The sequence below is a fragment of the Narcine bancroftii genome, chromosome 8, assembly GCF_036971445.1.
Source record: "Narcine bancroftii isolate sNarBan1 chromosome 8, sNarBan1.hap1, whole genome shotgun sequence".
Taxonomy (NCBI): domain Eukaryota; kingdom Metazoa; phylum Chordata; class Chondrichthyes; order Torpediniformes; family Narcinidae; genus Narcine; species Narcine bancroftii.
In genome coordinates this window covers 155,394,820-155,415,507 of record NC_091476.1, presented here as the reverse complement: position 1 = coordinate 155,415,507, position 20,688 = coordinate 155,394,820, and the positions used below count along the sequence as shown (strand labels likewise).

At 41.8% G+C, this 20,688-nt stretch overlaps 2 protein-coding genes across 4 annotated transcripts in view; one reads left to right on the top strand and one right to left on the bottom strand.

Annotated features, from left to right (window-relative positions):
• nudc (nudC nuclear distribution protein) overlaps positions 1-4,707 on the bottom strand; it is a 37,491-nt gene extending 32,784 nt beyond the window's left edge. Inside the window, exon 1 of the mRNA XM_069895505.1 lies at positions 4,538-4,707. Coding sequence (XP_069751606.1) covers positions 4,538-4,618 — 81 coding nt within the window. The 5' untranslated portion in view covers positions 4,619-4,707. The remainder of the gene's footprint in view (positions 1-4,537) is intronic.
• A 131-nt stretch (positions 4,708-4,838) lies between these two features.
• Positions 4,839-19,608, top strand: gpatch3 (G patch domain containing 3). Of its 3 annotated transcripts, none has more exons than XM_069895487.1 (8): positions 4,839-4,925; positions 6,792-7,157; positions 8,407-8,840; positions 9,169-9,340; positions 9,472-9,549; positions 10,817-10,932; positions 14,422-14,549; positions 15,296-19,608. In XM_069895487.1, the coding sequence occupies exons 2-8, from the start codon at positions 6,827-6,829 to the stop codon at positions 15,498-15,500; spliced, it is 1,464 nt and encodes a 487-aa protein (XP_069751588.1). In that variant the 5' UTR covers positions 4,839-4,925; positions 6,792-6,826; the 3' UTR covers positions 15,501-19,608. The 3 variants fall into 3 exon arrangements, with proteins under 3 accessions (XP_069751588.1, XP_069751590.1, XP_069751589.1); XM_069895488.1 differs by lacking the exon at positions 4,839-4,925 and adding an exon at positions 8,098-8,262 and having other exon boundaries at positions 7,071-7,157; XM_069895489.1 differs by lacking the exon at positions 4,839-4,925 and having other exon boundaries at positions 6,782-7,157.
• The last annotated feature ends 1,080 nt before the right edge of the window (positions 19,609-20,688 follow it).

Here is a 20,688-nt window from a genome sequence, read left to right as displayed (position 1 = left end):
CAAATGTTTTGTAAAATCTTTCTACATTGAATTACAACATTATTAGTAACTGAGCAGAAGCATTTTGATTTTTCTCTTTATTTCCCTTTAATTACTACTTCATTCTCAAAAGTTATTGATCAGAGGTTCACACGACCAATTACTACAATATTGTAGCTAAAACACCAGAAAATTTGACAAAAGCAGTGACTATAAAAACACCTGCAATGAAAACAACAGCGTCTACTCGTGGCGAGTGCAGACGAAACCACGTTATTCAAAGTGTCATTGGAATAGGGACAGCTCTGACCAGAGTGCATTAGAAGGTTCAAAAAGTAAATTAGACATGTGAGTGAGGTTAAATAAAAGGAAGAGCCAAGCGCTAGTGCAACGCATACAGCGGAGGTCAAGGTGACGCATACCCACAAAATTACCAGTTTCAAGACTTTAAAAAAAGTCATTTAAAATAAAATCAATTTTAAAAAAACACAGTGAGCACCATATATCAGACGACATTACCAGCTGTAGCCAGATTCAAAGCCCCTTCCAGATCATCAGGCAGTACCTGCTACCTAGCTCAAACCACTAACTGGTTTTGCTGACCCCAAGCAGTACTTGCCCATAATTAGCATGCCAGGCAGCGCCCCTGCCCGGCCCGCACCCAATCCCCAGGCAGCGCCCCTGCCCGGCCCGCACCCAATCCCCAGGCAGCGCCCCTGCCCGGCCCGCACCCAATCCCCAGGCAGCGCCCCTGCCCGGCCCGCACCCAATCCCCAGGCAGCGCCCCTGCCCGGCCCGCACCCAATCCCCAGGCAGCGCCCCTGCCCGGCCCGCACCCAATCCCCAGGCAGCGCCCCTGCCCGGCCCGCACCCAATCCCCAGGCAGCGCCCCTGCCCGGCCCGCACCCAATCCCCAGGCAGCGCCCCTGCCCGGCCCGCACCCAATCCCCAGGCAGCGCCCCTGCCCGGCCCGCACCCAATCCCCAGGCAGCGCCCCTGCCCGGCCCGCACCCAATCCCCAGGCAGCGCCCCTGCCCGGCCCGCACCCAATCCCCAGGCAGCGCCCCTGCCCGGCCCGCACCCAATCCCCAGGCAGCGCCCCTGCCCGGCCCGCACCCAATCCCCAGGCAGCGCCCCTGCCCGGCCCGCACCCAATCCCCAGGCAGCGCCCCTGCCCGGCCCGCACCCAATCCCCAGGCAGCGCCCCTGCCCGGCCCGCACCCAATCCCCAGGCAGCGCCCCTGCCCGGCCCGCACCCAATCCCCAGCCAGCGCCCCTGCCCGGCCCGCACCCAATCCCCAGGCTGCGCCCCTGCCCAACCCGCACCCAATCTCCAGGCAGTAACTACCACCCCTGTAACAGATCTCTAAATAGTGCTATACCGTCCTGTGCCCAGCACCCAGAGGCAGTAGATCTGCAACCCTTCTCTCTCCAACCCTCTGGAAGGCAAGAGGCTCTTTCCACAGGACAACCATCACCTCCCTTGCCCACAGGTCCTCACTGCCCCATCCATTCATAGGCCAGCTCCCCAGCACCATAAAGCAGGCTCAGGATTTCCTCCTCACAAACTGTTGCAGCTTGAATTTCAGTTAATGTGGCCTCAAAATGCTATAGTTATCTGAACTGAGCCACTTCTCCTGCTGCCTCGGAGGCAGATACTGGGCCACCACCATGTGTCAACTAACTTGTCCCGGCCCCGCAACAGGCGTGCCTGGACATGCACAGCCCACCTCTCTTGCGGCACACCATTCACGCGTCATCTATCTAAACAACGATGAGAAAGGAAGAAGCAAGCGAGCATGCGATTGGCCAGCCAGTTACGGCTATAGAGATGTGAGAGATGAGAAAAACTGACATTGCAATATGAACATGAAGAAGTGAAGAAAATAAAATTGATACACAAGTAAATGAATGAAGCCAGTACAAACAACATGAGACATGGATATTAGAAGGCAGGAAGCTGACACTGTCTGAGTAAGATAAGAATCTCCTAGAACAGCAAGTTCACTGAATGAAGGAGAGAAGGACAGACAATTGAGAATAGAAATAAAGTTAGTCTGAACGAGATAAGGGTCGCCAAGCCCCAGATAGAATTAGCAAGGCTTGCATAAATTATTACAAGACCTTAGACAGTAGCAAGTTATACATATATAATTAGTAAGCCCATACACAGATTTTTCAAGTATGCATATTTAACTCAGAAACCCTAGACAAGATTAACGAACCCTGCATATGAAGGGACTGTAGCCCTGAGAGTCGGGAAGGTGTGAATGGGGACAAGGGCTAGGTTGTGAATAAGGACAATGGGAATAATGGCATGAGAAGACACCGACAGGATACGCCCTGGTCCTCCAAGTATACTGAAACCCCCTGGTCCTCCAAGTATACTGAAACTGCACGTAGGCAGGAAGGATTGCCTCTACCAAACCCATCCAGAGGGCAGAAGAATGTAAGGGGGAGGGTATTGTGATACTGAAATTTACTGTATAAAAGTTGGGTGAGCCCCAGTGTATGTGTGTATTCCCAGGGTAAGGGGAAGCACCCAACTTTGCATTGTTGTTGTAATAAATGTTCTTTGTTCTCAATTTTTGTCTCGAGCAATTTCTTTAAAGGTAATTCTAGAAGAATGTAAGGGGGAGGGTATTCTGATACTGAAATTGACTGTATAAAAGTTGGGTGAGCCCCAGTGTATGTGTGTATTCCCAGGGTAAGGGGAAGCACCCAACTTTGCATTGTTGTTGTAATAAACATTCTTTGTTCTCAATTTTTGTCTCGAGCAATTTCTTTAAAGGTAATTCTAGAAGAATGTAAGGGGGAGGGTATTCTGATACTGAAATTTACTGTATAAAAGTTGGGTGAGCCCCAGTGTATGTGTGTATTCCCAGGGTAAGGGGAAGCACCCAACTTTGCATTGTTGTTGTAATAAACATTCTTTGTTCTCAACTTTTGTCTCGAGCAATTTCTTTAAAGGTAATTCTAGAAGAATGTAAGGGGGAGGGTATTCAGATACTGAAATTGACTGTATAAAAATTGGGTGAGCACCAGTGTATGTGTGTATTCCCAGGGTAAGGGGAAGCACCCAACTTTGCATTGTTGTTGTAATAAATGTTCTTTGTTCTCAATTTTTGTCTCGAGCAATTTCTTTAAAGGTAATTCTAGAAGAATGTAAGGGGGAGGGTATTCTGATACTGAAATTGACTGTATAAAAGTTGGGTGAGCCCCAGTGTATGTGTGTATTCCCAGGGTAAGGGGAAGCACCCAACTTTGCATTGTTGTTGTAATAAATGTTCTTTGTTCTCAATTTTTGTCTCGAGCAATTTCTTTAAAGGTAATTCTAGAAGAATGTAAGGGGGAGGGTATTCTGATACTGAAATTGACTGTATAAAAGTTGGGTGAGCCCCAGTGTATGTGTGTATTCCCAGGGTAAGGGGAAGCACCCAACTTTGCATTGTTGTTGTAATAAATGTTCTTTGTTCCCAATTTTTGTCTCGAGCAATTTCTTTAAAGGTAATTCTAGAAGAATGTAAGGGGGAGGGTATTCCAATACTGAAATTGACTGTATAAAAGTTGGGTCAGCCCCAGTGTATGTGTGTATTCCCAGGGTAAGGGGAAGCACCCAACTTTGCATTGTTGTTGTAATAAATGTTCTTTGTTCTCAATTTTTGTCTCGAGCAATTTCTTTAAAGGTAATTCTAGAAGAATGTAAGGGGGAGGGTATTCTGATACTGAAATTGACTGTATAAAAGTTGGGTGAGCCCCAGTGTATGTGTGTATTCCCAGGGTAAGGGGAAGCACCCAACTTTGCATTGTTGTTGTAATAAATGTTCTTTGTTCTCAATATTTGTCTTGAGCAATTTCTTTAAAGGTACATCTGTTTCTAACAGAGGCAACAGTGCTGGCGAGAGAAGGAGTGAAAAACACAAACATCATTTTAAAAACGCAGAAGTGCAGAACATTTACATGCCCAAAATTAGCATACAGCAATGGCTCTCAACCTTTTTCTTTCCACTCGCAGACCACTTTAAGTAATCCCCATGCCGTCAGTGCTCTGTGATTAGTAAGGGATAGCTTAAGGTGGGTACGTGAGTGGGAAGGGAAGGTGGAGAACTATTGCTCCAGACCCAATTGTAAATGAAATATTTTGCTTGAGAAAAATTGTCATTGGCTCATTTCTTTTGGGGTTATGAAACCCTGCCCATAAAGAGTCAATTAGGTACGATTAAAACAGTGGTTTTCAAACTTTTTCTTTCCACCACATACCACCTTAAGCAATCCCTTACTACTCTCCAGCCACACTCACGGGCCGAGGGTTAGGGAGGGAAGGGATCCATCAGCAAGTTGCCTGGAGTGGAGGAAGATCTATTCACGTTCTGGGGGGATCGAGCGGATTTATCCTCAATGCAGCACTTTGGGCATCACCCGTGGAGACGGAAATCGATCTAATGTTTCAGCTGGAAGCCAACAGAAGTATCTGCACGTTGGTGGTGGGGCAAAGTGAAACCCATGCGGCTCAGAGGCAGGGAGGGACTCTCCCCGCCGAGCATCGGTTCCCTCATACCTGGTGTATGCCGTCTTCGTGTTGCTGGGCCATAGCGAGCAGAATCCCATCAAAACGATCCTCACCGGCTGAGTCCCCCATGGTTTCAGTGGGAATTTGGATCCTTCTCGCGACGCTGAGGTTCAAGCCACGCACGCACCCTCTGCAGGCCCACGTCGCTCACCCGGAAGTGCTCCTGAGGCCGGTCAGCCAATCACAGGGCGGCCTGGGCGCACGGGTCGGGGATTGGACCAATAAGACGAGAGTGATTGGGATGGTTAAAGGAGCAGTCGCCATGGAAACTGGAACATTCGGGAATGGGACTAATTCATTGGGGGAAAAAAAAGAGGTGACCCTTGAAGGTTTCTGGGATGAATTTGGTACAGATGGATTTGAAGTTCAGTGGCAGGTAGGTTCAGAGCATGGGCAGTTATTGGATTAATAAAGAAATACTGAACAACAGCAAGTAATGAGGAGCATCTCTCTCTCTCTCACTCTCTCTCTCTCTCTCTCTCACTCTCTCCTTCTCACTGGTAGATCTGTCTCATTTATTTTCCCTTTTCGATTTATGTCTCTCTCTCTCTCTCTCACTCTCTCTCTCTCTCTCTCTCCTTCTCACTGGTAGATCTGTCTCATTTATTTTCCCTTTTCGATTTATGTCTCTCTCTCTCACTCTCTCTCTCCTTCTCACTGGTAGATCTGTCTCATTTATTTTCCCTTTTCGATTTATGTCTCTCTCTCTCACTCTCTCTCTCCTTCTCACTGGTAGATCTGTCTCATTTATTTTCCCTTTTCGATTTATGTCTCTCTCTCTCACTCTCTCTCTCCTTCTCACTGGTAGATCTGTCTCATTTATTTTCCCTTTTCGATTTATGTCTCTCTCTCTCACTCTCTCTCTCCTTCTCACTGGTAGATCTGTCTCATTTATTTTCCCTTTCCGATTTATGTCTCTCTCTCTCTCTCTCTGTCTCTCTCTCCATCCCACTCTCCATCCCATGGATGATGATGATGGTTCCTTTCAGTCAGTTTGTGGCGTTGGATATGCGCATCCTGGAGTGCCCGGACAGGCCAATCCTTGACAGGCTCTGCTTGCCACTTACTTGGCAGGTGAGGCCTGGAGAGGCAGCAGAGGCAGAAGCTCTGGTGTGGTGCTTCCTGTGCCTTTCCTCTGTGGCCTCTTTGAGCTTGTTCTCAGCAGTGTCCATGCCTTTATTGACAGCACTCCCCCCACTGTAAGCGATATTGAGCTGGATCCTCCCCTGTTGATGGGGCGATGTCAGCTTTCTTGAGGCTCCTGCGCAGAACATCCTTGTACCGTAGTCGCTGGCCTCCTCGTTTTCGGGTACCACTGGACAGTTGGCCGTACAGGATGTCCTTGGGCAGTCTTCCATCAGGCATTCTGACCACGTGTCCTGTCCAGCGCAGTTGGGCTGGCATCACCAAGGTAATGAGGAGCATCGGTAAGGTAAAATAGTCATGGTCTTTTTACCCCAGAGTCTGAATGTAGAGAGTAAAAACACAATGCTGGAGAAACTCACCAGGTCAACCAGTGCACTTTATAACGCAAAGATAAAAATACATGACCAATGTTTTGAGCTTGAGCCCTTCATCAAAATATGAGCAGAATGTAGGCAGGCGTAGTCAAAAATTATGGCTTGTGAAGTATTAATCCTTTTGCTTGGCAAAAAAAGTGGATAATTATTTAACTGTTGTGAGTTGATACAAATTTAATATTCAGAGAAATTCTGATATCCTTGTAAAAGAAGGAAATGTGAGTGGAAAGAAAAAGTTTGAAAACCACTGTTTTAATCGTACCTAATTGACTCGTTTATGTGCACGGTTTCATAACTCCAAAGGAAATGGGCCAAAGACAATTTTTCTCAAGCAAAATACTTCAGTAACAATTGGGTCCAGAGCAACCTTCGCGTCCCACTCACATACCCCACCTTAAGCAATCCTTTACAGCGCACCGATGGCATAGGGATTACTTCAAGTTGTATGTGAGTGGAAAGAAAAAGGTTGAGAACCACTGCATCCTTTAAACCCTGATTTATTTTGGAAATTCTTGTGGCAATTTCACCCCTTGCCACATTTCCTCATATGTGAAACTTAAGCAGCAGCACAGAACAATCGATTATGTGCTATAAATGTGATATGTATTTAAAGAATAATGTACACCGATGAAAACATGCTGGACTTTGAACTATTTCCCAGTCAGTTCACACAAGTGCCTTGAATTGCCAGTATTAAACATGGCGTACTTTCATTCCAATAGGCGCTTGCGTGTGCTCCAGATTGCCCGTCTGCAAGATGGAGGCTGCAGCTTGTGTTTATGCTGTTGTGAGGAACATCCCGCATGAGTTCCGCGCCGCTGATCTCCGGCAATATTTCTCCCAGTTCACGGAGAGCAGTGGCTTCAGCTGTTTTCATTACCGGCATCGACCCGAGAGGCAGCACAACCAAGCCCGAGATGAAGAGCAGGCCGACGGAAGTCCAACCTGTTGTTGTGTGGTGAGGCTGCCAGCGGACCGGGCCTCCCAGTTCTTGGGGATGTATGACGGCAACCAGTGGGTGGATAGGACCGGGGAATGGCTGCATGGACGCTGCTGCACCCGCATTGTCCGAGTCGGGGAGATGGCAGGTGAGACCTTCAGCTGGGGTGGAATGGCTGGGAATCCGAGCTGCTGGTAGAGGCCAATGTAAAAACGTGAAATTGTGCGAAAGGAACATCTTGAAGTTGGGGGGGGGGGTGTGGGGGGGGTGGGGGTGTGGGGGGTTGGGGGTGGGGGGTGTCAGAAATAAAACTTCTCACACATGAGTCTCTTTAAAACTGATGACACGACAAGCTTTATTTACAAGTCTGCAGAGTTGGACTCAACTGGTTTCTCACCAGTTAAGCCCCGATACATACAGTGCATTGATTTTTATACCCTTATTGTTTGCCCTTCCCCTTCTTATTAATACTGTTTTAATTGGTTAGTATTACAAAAGCATTCTAAGTATAACTGCATTTTTAATTATCACGTTCGTTACGTACGCTGTGAACTCTACATACACTAAATTCTGTTTCTCACCCTTCTTTGTCTCCTGCATGTCTCTCACTATGACCATGAAAAGATAGGTTTAAAAAAACATATTCAGCAGAACCTTTTGTCCTTGACTGCTAGTAAATTCCCTGTCCGTTCTGGCTTCCCTGTTTATGATTAATCATCACATTTTAACTTAAGTCATTTTAACCTAAATTCTCTATATAACAATGGGGGTGGGGTGGGGGGAAGGAATTTTTGGTATTTGTTCATGAAAGATGACGAATCATAAACTTGAAAAGTTATCCCATCTTTCCTCTTTTATTGATGCTGCTTCACTAGCTCAGATCTACATCATTTGTTTTCATATCGTTCAAATTTATTATCATCTAACTAAACATGTATAAGAGAAAACAGCGACTCACCGGACCATGGTGCACACACATACACAGTACTCAATACATTCCTCACTCAGTACATAATCACAAACATTAAATTATAATATGAAATATATATCTCAATATTTTGGAATAATTTCCTCAATTTCATTAATAGGAGACCCAAGGTTACAGGATACTGTTTATTATGAAGGAATGGAAGGCGGAAGATATTAAAGGATAGTACGGATGATGGTGAAAGATAAGGGTGGTACAGTTAGCCTAGCAGTTAGCGCAACACTGTTACGTCGCCAGTCTCCAGGGTTCGAATCCAGCGGTGTCTGTAAGTTGAGGATGTCAATTTGGGAGTGGGATGGGGAATTAAACTGACAGGTGAAGATCAAGATGGTTAGGAGGAGTTGGAATATGTGGCTGGACATATTTGCATGTGTACATTTTCAAGCTATTCCACTCTTTCATTCAACAGATTTGGGCATTTCATACAAAACGAGAAAGGAGCTTAGGAGTCGGAGGGCACTGAGTGAAACTTTCACGATTGAAGATCTGTCCAGATTGTCAGAATTAAACCCTCCTGCAATAATGCCTAATGGGAATGTGGGAACTCCACTGAAGATCTTCCTGGAATTGATTCAAGCGTGTCGTCTACCTCCCCGCATCATTACCAAGCTCTGCCTGAAGTTCCCCAAGACCAGCTCCAGTAGACGTTATGGGAATGTTCCATTCCTTTATCAGAATTCAACTTCAGTGCACAGGAAAAGAAGAGTTGAGACAGAAACAACAGAAGAGAACCCACATCAAGATTCTGCTCCTCATGTACTGGAGTTCAAAATGAAGCAGGGGACAGGACAAGAGAAGTCACAAATGGGAGACCAAGAGGAAGAAAATTCGCATTCAGAGGATGTAAGCAACAATTTCATGTTATTATTTGAGATGAGGACCTATGGTGATGGAGTGTTGCATCCTGATAATCCTAAAAGCAAATTCTTTGGGAAGATGGAGTTGGTCCCTTGTTGTCACTTAGGTTGAGGAACCTGTCATAATTGATGATTATCTTAGCACTGCAGGAATCTGAACTGAGCTTTCTATTTGGGATTAGGTTGCAACAGAGCGTGATTATGGGGCTCCAACCTCTGCTGTGCGGGTATCTCACTAGGATTGAGCTCCCACTGTGTTCCAGTGTTAAATGCAAGTTCTTATCTAACAGAAATGTATCTTCATTTACTGCCAGGATGATGATGACTGTGAAGAATGGGAGAGACATGAGGCATTGTATGAGGATGTAACAACTCAGGATCGTACAAAGGAGCGTCTGTATGAGGAAGAGATTGAGCTGAAGTGGGAGAAAGGTGGTTCTGGTCTTGTGTTTTACACAGATGCACAATATTGGCAAGAGAAAAGAGGTAGGACAAGGCACGGGATTGTGTTTTGATACATGAACCTGGGCAGTTGTGGGCAGGATATGTGGTGGGCAAGAGCTAGTGGATTCGGGAGAGTTGGTTTGTTCAGGGTTAACTTTTGCTCTGTCCTCCAGATTTTGATGAGGAGACAGCAGATGACTGGGATGTCGATATGAGTGTTTACTACAACAAGGGAAAATCTGGAGGGACAGGTAATTTATAATCCTCATGTTTGATATGTGATTGAAATTTAGCATATTATACTCCTAATTCCTATCGCAACCCTTTAGAAATACAACAGAATGATAAAATATTAATCAGATTTATTGACATCACATTCTGATTTTTATAGACAAACATCTCAAGACAAATTGAGTTAATGAATAAACACCGAGTACAATTGTACAGCCTTCAGCAAATTACATTAGAAATAAAATATGCGAGAGAGAAGAAACCTGCAACTAATTAAAGAAGCTAAAGGGCAGGAAGAAAGCCGAACCCAAAATCTTCCCCTTGTAGCCTTATTGAGCAATAATCCTGCTAGGTTTTTGACAGCTGATGCAGACTGAAGTGGCTGTTTCTCCTTGACTATTCATTTCTTTAGAGACTGCCAATACCATATGCAGTCTAGTGCAAAATGCAAGGACTATATTTCATGCTGTGTGACATGCATCACTGACTGCAGTATATGGAGGATATGCTGTTTGCAGAATGCTTTCTATTGTGAATCCCTGGCCACTGTTTTCTGCCATTTGGCTGGGCCTGTGTGAACTAGCAGAGGCAGCAAAACACACACAGTAGGGGCTATGTGGAACTCTCCAATACAATACATCATGTGGTGACTGCATTTCCTCCAATATACAGCATGGTGCAGACTTCTCAAGACACAATACAGGATCTAATGATTGGGTGAATAGCTATGCACAATGTGGCCAAGGTTGCTGGGCATATCATGAGTTGTAGGGGCTGTGCTTCTTCCTGTATGCATCAGGAATTAGGACATGTTTATACTGTCAATTGCAGTAGGTGTAAAAACCTGTATCCTTTCACGTGACTTGACACAGTCTTCAGGGACAGGATTCATACTTCGTGTGTAATGCTGTGTTTACAAGTTTCTGGTTCCCCTTGATGTGAATGGTGATTATAGGGAGAAATCACTCATAGAGAAACATAGACAGGCCATTTACTCCAACCCAGTTTTGTGTCTCTACATTCTTATCAACCCCCACTCATATTTTCCCACTCATCTGCTCATCTATACAATGGCCAATTAACCTAAATTGCAAGCAGCCAGAGGAAACCCACATGGTCATGGGTGGAATGTATGAACATAGGGAGAACTCAAGGTCAGTAGCTCGCCACTGAGTGAAGATTCTATGCTTCTTCTGCGTTGTGACATTTTAAATATTTTGGTCTTAGTAGATTTCTGATGAAGTGTTGCAAAAGAAAAAAATTGATGTAACTTTTTCGCAAATGAAGGTGATAAGGATTCCCGGGATTATGTGCAGATGAGGCTAGAACAACGGCTTAGGGAGGGTCTTGAGACTGTATCTGTGCAGTCCCCTCGTATTGGAAACTTCGAGCGATACACTAAGGTAAGCTTGGGTATTTTTAATGATAACAGATTCTCCTGTTTAAAAGTATATTTTAAATTGGAGTTTTTATACTAAATCTGCACTGAAGTTATTATGTAGAGCATGCTTCTGTTCACATGAACTGCAAGACCAGTTACAATTTACAGTGTTTGTTCACGTGGTCACTATAAACACTTTACAAACAAAATACAGTAAATATCTCCAATAATATGGTGTTTCTTACATCCATGAAGAAAATGAAGAAAAGACTATCATTTAACCCTCACCACCACCCCCCCCACCTCCCCCCACAACCAAAATCTGTTTTGAAGTAAGAGTCAATTTCATACTTGGTCCTACAGCCAGGAAAAGAGGTAAGTGTCCCATTAGTTTGGTTTAAAGATTAATTTGGTCAGGGTAATTTCAGATTCTGATTTATTGTCAGAGTACATGAATGACATCACATACAACCTTGAGGTTCCTTTTGTGGACGCAGCAGAATTACCTCTAATTTGTAATGAAAAAATAAACTGCACACAGCGTGAACATGTAAGCAATCAAAAGAACTGTAAACAGATAACAAATGCAAACAAACTGAGCAATACAGGGAGAGCAAAGAAAATCAATAAAATGCAAAAGTAAGAATCCTTGATTTAGTTTGTTGTTGAGAAGTCTGATAGTAGAGGGGTAGCAGCTGTACCTGAACCCGATGGTGCGAGTCTTGTGTCACCTATATCTCTTTCCTGAAGGCAGAAGAGAGAATAGATCATATGCTGGGTGGTGTGGGACTTTGATGATTGCTACTGCCCTCTATCAGCAGCGTTCCCTGTAGACATACTCAGTAGTGGGGAGGGTTTTGCCTGTAATGTCCTGGGCTGTGTCCACTACCTTTTGGAGGGCTTTATGCTCAGGGGTATTGGTTTTCCCATATCAGACAGTGATGCAGCCAGTCAGCACACTTTCCACCATACATCTTTAGAAATTTGCCAGGGTTTCTGATGTCATACCAAACCTCTGCAAACTCCTGAGGAAATAGACATCCTTTCTTCACGATGCCATTGGTGTGTTGGGTCAAGGAAAGATCCTCCGAGATAGTGGCTCCCAAGAACCTAAATTTGCTCACCCTCTCCACCTCTGATCCCCTAATGATCACTGGATTGTATACCTCTGGCTTTCTTTTCCTGAAGTCAACAATCAGCTCCTTAGTTTAGGTGATATTTATATTTTTAAAAAATTTTATTTTTCACACTATGAACCATATTAACCAAAATACACACAAACATTTCCCTCTTGAATATACACAGTGTCATTTTCTCCCCTTTTTCCCTCCTCCCTTCCCTCCCTCCTTCTCACCCCCCTCCCTGCCCACTAAACGTTCAACATATACAATACATGAAACCCATTAAACAATGTCATCACACAATGAAAATAAACAAGAAAATTGTGTCATCTAATTTTACACACTGGGTCAGTTCATTTTGTCGTCTTATCAATTTGTAATTTTAGGGGGTGGAGATCCACGGTAGGCCCTCTCTGTTGTGTTCCATGTACGGTTCCCAAATTTGTTGTAATACTGTGATGTTATTTTTTAAATTATATGTTATTTTTTTCCAATGGAATACATTTATTCATTTCTATGTACTATTGCTGTACTCTCAGGCTCTCTTCTGATTTCCAGGTTAACATTATACATTTTTTTTGCTACAGCTAAGGCTATCACAATAAATCTTTTTTGTGCTTCATCCAAATTGAGGCCTAGTTCTTTACTTCTCTGGATTTTTTGGTATGTTGCTTTTTGTGATTTTATTTAATATCTGATTTAGATCTTCCCAAAACTTTTCCACTTTCTCACATGCCCAAATTGCATGTACTGTTGTTCCTGTTTCCTTCTTACAGCGAAAACATCGATCTGATACTGTTGGGTCCCATTTATTTAACTTTTGGGTCGTGGTGTATAGCCTGTGTAACCAATTATATTGTATCATGTGTAACCTCGTGTTTATTGTATTTCTCATAGTTCTGGAGCATAGCTTTTCCCATTTTTCATTTTTTATCTTTATGTTTAGATCTTGTTCCCCTTTTTGTTTGGGTTTACAGCTTATTTCCTCGTTCTCTTTCTCTTGCAGTTTGATGTACATGTTTGTTATAAATCTTTTAATTATCATTGTGTCTGTAATCACATATTCAAAGCTGCTTCCTTCTGGAAACCTCAGCCTGCTTCCCAATTTGTCCTGCAAGTAGGTTTTCAGTTGGTGGTATGCAAACAATTTTGGTGACATTGAGTGCAAAGTTGTTATTGGTGCACAATTCATCCAAGTTTTCATTTTCCATCCTGTATGCTGACTCGTGTACAACCCACTACTGTGGTGTCATTGGCAAATTTGTAGATGGTGTTATTGTCATACTGAGCTACACAGTCGTAGCTTCCTGCTAATTAAAACTTTCTGCTAATTTTCAGTATAAAATGCTTTGGGATGTCTTGTGTCTGGCTAATCAAAAGTTGTCTCTCCCTAATTACAGTGCTTCATTAGTACTTTTATGGAGTAGTCTCCTTGATCTTGGGCTATGGCCTTTGTATGTAGAAGTTCAACAAATTTAGATATTAAATTAGTGGTTTTAAACACTTTCTTTCTACTCACATTCCACTTTAAGTATTCCCTATGCCATAAGTGCTGTGTGATTAGCAGGGGATTGCTTAAGGTGGTATGTGGGTGGAAAGAAAAAGTTTGAAAACCACTCTTTTAATCGTACCTAATTGACTTGCTATGTGCACGGTTTCATAACTCCAAAGGAAATGGGCCAATGACCATTTTTGTCAAGCAAAATATTTCCGTAACAATTGGGTCTAGAGCAATGGTTCACAACTTTTTTTTTTCCCCCACTCATATACACCTTAAGTAATCCCTTACAAATCACAGTGCCTTTGACATGGGGATTACTTAAGGTGTATGTAATTGGGGGAAAAAAGTTTAAAAACCACTGCATTAAGTGAACCAAAATCATGTAAAACAATTGTTCTCAACATTTTCTCACCCACAGATCACCTTAAAATATTTCTTGACACTTGCATTTCTATACATATCACTGATTTTTTTTAAAAAACCCAATGACCACTGCTAGGATGGGGTTGCTGGCTAGCTCTAGCTCCTTTCAGACCACCTGCAGGATTTTTAAAATTTGATTTGGTGGAAACATTTTTGAGAATTTATTTTGTTGTCAAATTTATAACCTTAATTTACATTATATTTCTTTATTATATCAGTAATGGTTGTCTTTGGCACATCACTTGGATCAAATAACAAGCTATGAATTGAGAAATACTGCTTCAAAACATTGTATAAACCTGTCATTAAGTAATGTTGAGATTGGTGATGCTGCATTAGATCATTCATGGATTCCACCCTAATTTAGTGCTACTTGTACCTTGACAGGTACAATCATGGTTACTGAGCCTGAGTTTAACATCTTTGGATTACGTAGATTCATGCGTTCTTTTTACTCTTTTCCCAGGGAATTGGCAGAAAAGTGATGGAGAAGCAAGGGTGGAAGGATGGTCAAGGCCTTGGCTATAGCAGCTCTGGGTTGGCTGATGCTCTCGACAACGATGGGCAGAATCCGAGGTGTAAGCGAGGATTCGGGTAGGTTATACAAGAGGTTCTTTGTATCAGTGTGATGGGGTGGGGGGGAATATCTCCTGAGGATTGATTATAAAGAGTCTTCTATGAATGACAAATTTCTTGTACAGACAACCCAGTCAATGAAGGGCCATTTGATTTCAATATGCTCAATAAACTGACATTGTAGTCAGTAGTCACTGTGTTTTCCAACAGATGATCAATAAAGATCGTTTGTTTTGTGTTCCAAAGAAAAATTCTGAAGATGCTTGAAATCCGAAATAAATTCAGAGAATACTGGAAATATTTAGCAGGTCAAATAGGTTGTACGAGGAGAGAACCACAAGTTAGGGTTTCTGGATTACGGTATAAGGTGTCTTTCTCCAACAATGCTGCTGAGTAGACCAAGAACTTTTTTCCCAGGAGTTTGTGTACAATAGTCTTAATTATTGTGTGTGCATTCAGGAATGGGTTCAGTCCTGAATATACAGGAGAAGCAATGCTGAGAATTTTATTTGACTCTCCTTGCTGAATGATGAACCTAAATTGTGGGCCTTGCAATTTCTGGCTCAGCAAGAGTGCTATCCTTGTATCCATTTGTGCCAGACAGAAATCCAAAGTACTGTGACAGAATTTTAACCTGCAACAGAAATGTTGCTTTGGTATCACTTGAAATACACGCTTCTGAGAGAAATGTGAGCTTTGTGACACCGATTATTAATTTTTAGACTTCCAGTGATTTTTTTTTTTGTTGTTGTGACTCTGTGCAGGTATCATGGAGAAAAACTCCAGAACTTTCAGTCAGTGAAGAAACTATGTCGACAGACCGGGCACTTGATTTCAACTGTGTATGATCAACCAGAGGAGATAGACCAAGGAGACACGCTGCTCCGAAGACAGCCAGTGACCAGCATGAAATACAGACAGGATATAAAATTTGTTAAAGCAAAAGAGTTCGGAGACCTTAGACAGTAATTTAGTTTTGACATTCTACGTGTGCTGGTACATTCTAGCCTCATCCTGACCTTGGATGCTGCCATCTTGGAGTTTACACTTTGTTCCTGTGACCAGCTGCATTTCCTCCAGATCCTCTGGTTTCATCCCACAATCCAAAGATGTAAGGTTGGTAGATTAATTGGTCACTGTAAATTAGCACTGATATTTAGCTGGATGGGTAAAATCTTGGGGTGTTGAAAAGAATGTAGGGGAATTTTTTTTTAATAGTATTAATTAAAGTTTAATGTAGCATGTTGTAGATGGTCGATGTGAACAGTGGAAGATTTTGACTTTGACTCTAAGGTTCATTTAATATCAGGAAGCACAGTAAAAGAAAACCTCCCTCACTCTCTGAGATTTACAAATGGAAAATCATAGGCCAGAAGTGAATTTCTTTGTATTAGAACACCCTGTATCCCATATTCGGGTTCAGTACAACAGCAGAATAAAGATAGGCAAGAACGGTTTTAATACAGTTTATTTTATTGAACTGTTGATAGTTCAGACCAAGCCTTTAACTCCATCATTGTGTACTTGCACACCCTCTAGTCTAATGCATCCTTTAACATGATGAAAATGGACAGATGAACTTCCCTTGATTGAATCCACTTTTATTATCACTGAGATTTCCATCCATGTCTTACATCTGTTTCTAATCATCCTGCCATGATGTGAAATTGAATTGGGTTCTCAAGTTCTCTCAAGGATCTTCCCTCCCTCAAATTTTGAAGGAATCAGCATATCCGTTCTTGCAGTGCAAATAAATTTCAATTTCCTTTATTTGGCCTCATAGTGGAGAACTGTCTTTTACTAAATAACCTGCTTCACAGAAATCATTAATGGACCAAAGAATAATTTCTTGAGTTTCATCTCGAAGATTGGAGTAATTGAACTTTATAATTTGTTGTAATCAGACCACAAATTACATTAGCTGGAGAGCTGTTAGCAATTGCACTCAAGTATACCAGGATCACACATTATCCAGCATCTTTCTTCTAACCTGGTGATCTTAACTACAGAATGGAGACAAAACAGAAAGTCACTTCCAATCTCATGCCTTCTATTCACTTAATTACTCAGCTGTTTAATCTTGTTTTCAAAGGAACCAACAGCTTTCTCCATCAAAGATTGTATGATAGAGTTACAGGACAACTTCTAGTGTCTGAATTACACCATTTAATGTGGTACAATCTTCAGGCTTCCTGTCATAGTACAGGCAGTCCCCAGGTTACAGGAGGGTTCCTCTCCTGAGAATTGCCTATTAGCCAACTTCTCTGTCAGTCATAGACTTGCTATAATTTAATTGAATAATCATCCTAATTCTACCCATAAATTAAATTAGTGAAATATATACTGTATCCAGTTATTAATGAATACCCTGAAACATTATTACTAGATTGAAAAATTATTTTTAAAATGTGAGAATTTTCATAAAGTTGTATTTCCATAAATAAGACTCGATAATGTGAGGAGCTCCTATTATTGCCAAAAAGGCTTGCGTGGGAAATGTAGCTTCAAAGATTGAGGGGCTTTTTTCTTCTATTAGGAAGGATGGAAGAAACTGGATCAATTTCCTGATAATTCCTCTGGCTTTCTATCCCCGCTCTGAACAATTTCATTTAATTAATATATTGCCACTTTCTTGATTGCCAATCCTGTGGTATATGCAGTATAATTAATCTCCAGAGTATTATGTGGATCTGAATACTACACGTGCATCACTTCATACAATTGCTCGATTTCCCTTGTCCAATCTTTTGTATTCTATCTTGGTTCACCTTTCTGTGTGGCACCAACAACATGGAGGTCTTCTCATGATCAACTCTTGATGATATCCTGTTTTCACCCCCCCCCCCCCCCCCTTCCTCCATCTGAGTGATTAATATTGTGAAGGAAGCAGTTGGTAATCATGTTTTTCCCCTTTCTGTACTCAGGGGTATTTTTAGAATTAATTTCCTCTTTCCACCTTGCTAGAGGGCTGATTATTGCTTCAGTAGCATATCCCTTCTAATGCTAAAAAATTCAAAGGGGCATGAATACCAGGTACCAGAAAGTAGCCCCCTTCTAGAGAAGGCAACTTTTATTGATGGCTTGGCTGGGTCATGACAGTAATGACAGGGTCATTACTGCCCTCTGTGGGAAACCTTTCACTCATTAAGTGAAATGATTGACTATTATATGTAGAATGTTGTTTTTGTTGATAATGGCAGATTTTTAAAGCATTTTCTGTTTCTCTATACAACTTCAGTCATCCATAACAATATCCTTTTTCTCAGGACATGGTATTAAATCCTCCCTGTTATCCACATTTCCTTCAGTTTGATGCAATGAGGCTTTCACTTATAATTTAAATTGATATTAATTAGTGATTTTTTTTCTCTCTCTCTTTCAGTTTCATATTGAAACATATTAAGAATAATGATGAATAATGGTATATTTCCTCATCCAAGTTTTTCAATAGGCTCATCTCTTTCTCTGGATCGTTTCACTGTTCTAATTGTTTCGGATCCATGACCATTTTCCTAAGATTGTTTGTTATGTGTGGTCAATATTTTTTGATGACTCATAGTTTTCTCACTTACCCATGCTCTGCTCATCCTTTCCCTCCATTTAATAGCTAATCGCATATCATGCATTCTGTTTAGCTAGGTCTCCTCAATCAATGTCTTGAGTTTTCTCACTAAGTCATAGTGCATCCAAAACATTATGCTCCTCCCCAATCCTCACACTTGTTGCTTATTTTATAGTGCCTGAGTTCCTTTGCCACGTTGACTATATTCTACACGCTATGCCACTCCTACCCATTATACCACATTATTCAAATCAAGTCCTCATTCACCTGGAGTACTTACTCTGCTTGTGTCCTTTGTTTCTGGTTCCATGTATGTTGTGACATTGATTTTTGACTAGGCTGACATTCAAAACTAATATTCTTCAAGTCCCTTGATAATTTATTTATAATATCATTGTACCTTTGAACTAGCATGCATCTCATTGTACTAACTTTTCCAGCCATCTTGTGCAGTTGTTCGCACACTGAACCACACCACCTCCTCTAGCCCTAATTTCTGCGTGGATCCCTGTGACCAGGAAAAGGCTTCCACCAGTGGTGATTCTGCCATTAACATTGCTCCAATTCAATTCTCTTTCAAAGGTAATTTCTCCCTCCAGCATTCCTCTATTTATTACAGCATTTCCCTCATTTTCTTTCTCAAAAGGATACCTGTTCATGAATCAAGTTCAGGGTTCCCTGCATCCCATGTGGGAGTTAAGTACAAGACCAAATTAAAATCAGCAAGAACAACCTCAGGACATGCTATTCGCAGGAGCCCCATAAACCCCATATCATGTATGCTATCCACAAAAAGCTTGTAGTCAACCCTCAGATAATCTATCTAATTGCTTATATCCTTAGTACTCTATAACTAATCAGCCCATTGTGAACAGCTTTGTGAAAATGCATCCAAACACTAAATCAGTCCATGATTTTACCCTGTTTTTCCCAGGGCTTACAGAGACTGTATGAAAGGGTCCAGATTTTGTTTGTTAATTCACATTCAAGAACTGTTCAGTTTGGCTATAGTTTTCATATTGTGTATGCAATTCTCAGATAAGTCCAGGATGAAGCCCTCCTTCATTTGCAGACAAATTTAACACTGGTCTTTTTAGGTTTTACTTTGCCCCCATAACAACCTATCCAATGGGGTCTCTTTCTTGGGAAAGCTTATAGAGTCACATGCTATGCTTTGAGGTACAATCCAGCTTTCTTCCCTAACTACCCAACTATTACTGTCAAGTTCCTCATATGAATCAGAATATGGTTATTTTCATATTTGTATCCGTAATCCTGGATTGTTCATGTGAGTTAATCCTCTATCTCCGGGTAAGGCTTATTGTTAAATATCTTATTTACTTCAAATGGATCCAGCTCATTGTTCTACATTATGGGGAGAAGTTTTAGAACCATTTGCTCAATCAATTCTTAGAGAATGGTATTGTCATAAGAACTTTTTAATATAAATACAAAGTTGTATATTGTTTGATTGCAGAAAATAATATTTTGTACACAATATATTTTTAAATAAATATTTATTTAACCTTAATGGAAACAATGGAATTCTTGCTGTCAGTTATCAAATAGAAGGTTGCAGTCAACATTTTGCAAGCTATTTTGCATTGCTGATTGTGAGTGTGTGCATTTCTTTATGGATATTGATATTAATATTGCCCCCTTTCATTGCATGGAATGATAGATGTATGTCAAAAGTAAGCAAATTGATTAATTTGGAGAGAAAATTTTGCCACGATAGATGGGTTGGGATGATTCTGTGCTGTTTATCTCGACGATTAAAGGGGTTGAATCTGGCAGCTCCAAACTAACCAAGAAGTAGCCACCCACCATCAGCAACAGAAATGTGCAACACTAGATCCAGTCATCGCATTGTTCAGCTTATACTTTCATATACTATTATAATCAAGACAGGGGATCACTGAGAACTGGAGAAATGCATGGTAGGAAAAGCACTGTGTAAAAATGAAGAATCAGCCTGATGAAGCTGTGCTCAGTGCCGAAAATAGCATATAGAGACAGCTGAATCTAGCCATTCCATATCTATTTGTGAACAATTAAATAGCTAATGGGAGGGTGATGTTCCGAGACTACTCTATCTTCAATAATGTCAATTCCAATATGACTGTTAAAGACAAAGCTGAAACATTGCAAACTGAGCCAACTGGCTGATAGATTAAGAATGGCAATTCAAGACAGGGGTGCGTTAAGAATGCTTCTCTTTCTCAGAACAAAAGAAATTCCGTGTAATATTGCACTATCTTTAATGCATGGCAATAAAAAGGAATCTTGAATTTTAATGTACACTAACTGACCAGCTGAGTTCCTCCAGCATTTTGTGGGAATTACTCCAGTCATGGTGTCTGCAGCCTCTCGTGATTCACTACCGAATAATGGGTGTTCTGTCGATCCGAAACGTCGGCAACACGGGTATATCTTTGTCTCCTATGGACGATGAAAAGACCGTCCGAGCTCTTCCAGCACCGGAGTTTTTGCCCTGTAGATGTCCCAACATGTTCTCACTTACATCCAATGCCAGATGTTTCTCTCCCGAACATCCTGTGTTTCTAACCCCCTTGCCCTGCACTGATGCTTCCT

Bases quoted from the DNA above. Each gene is read 5' to 3' on its own strand.
- gpatch3 (XM_069895487.1), top strand. From the start codon at position 6,827: ATGGAGGCTGCAGCTTGTGTTTATGCTGTTGTGAGGAACATCCCGCAT. The intron at 9,550-10,816 runs GTAATTTATAAT...TCGCAAATGAAG, and splicing joins GGGAAAATCTGGAGGGACAG to GTGATAAGGATTCCCGGGAT. The intron at 10,933-14,421 runs GTAAGCTTGGGT...CTCTTTTCCCAG, and splicing joins ACTTCGAGCGATACACTAAG to GGAATTGGCAGAAAAGTGAT.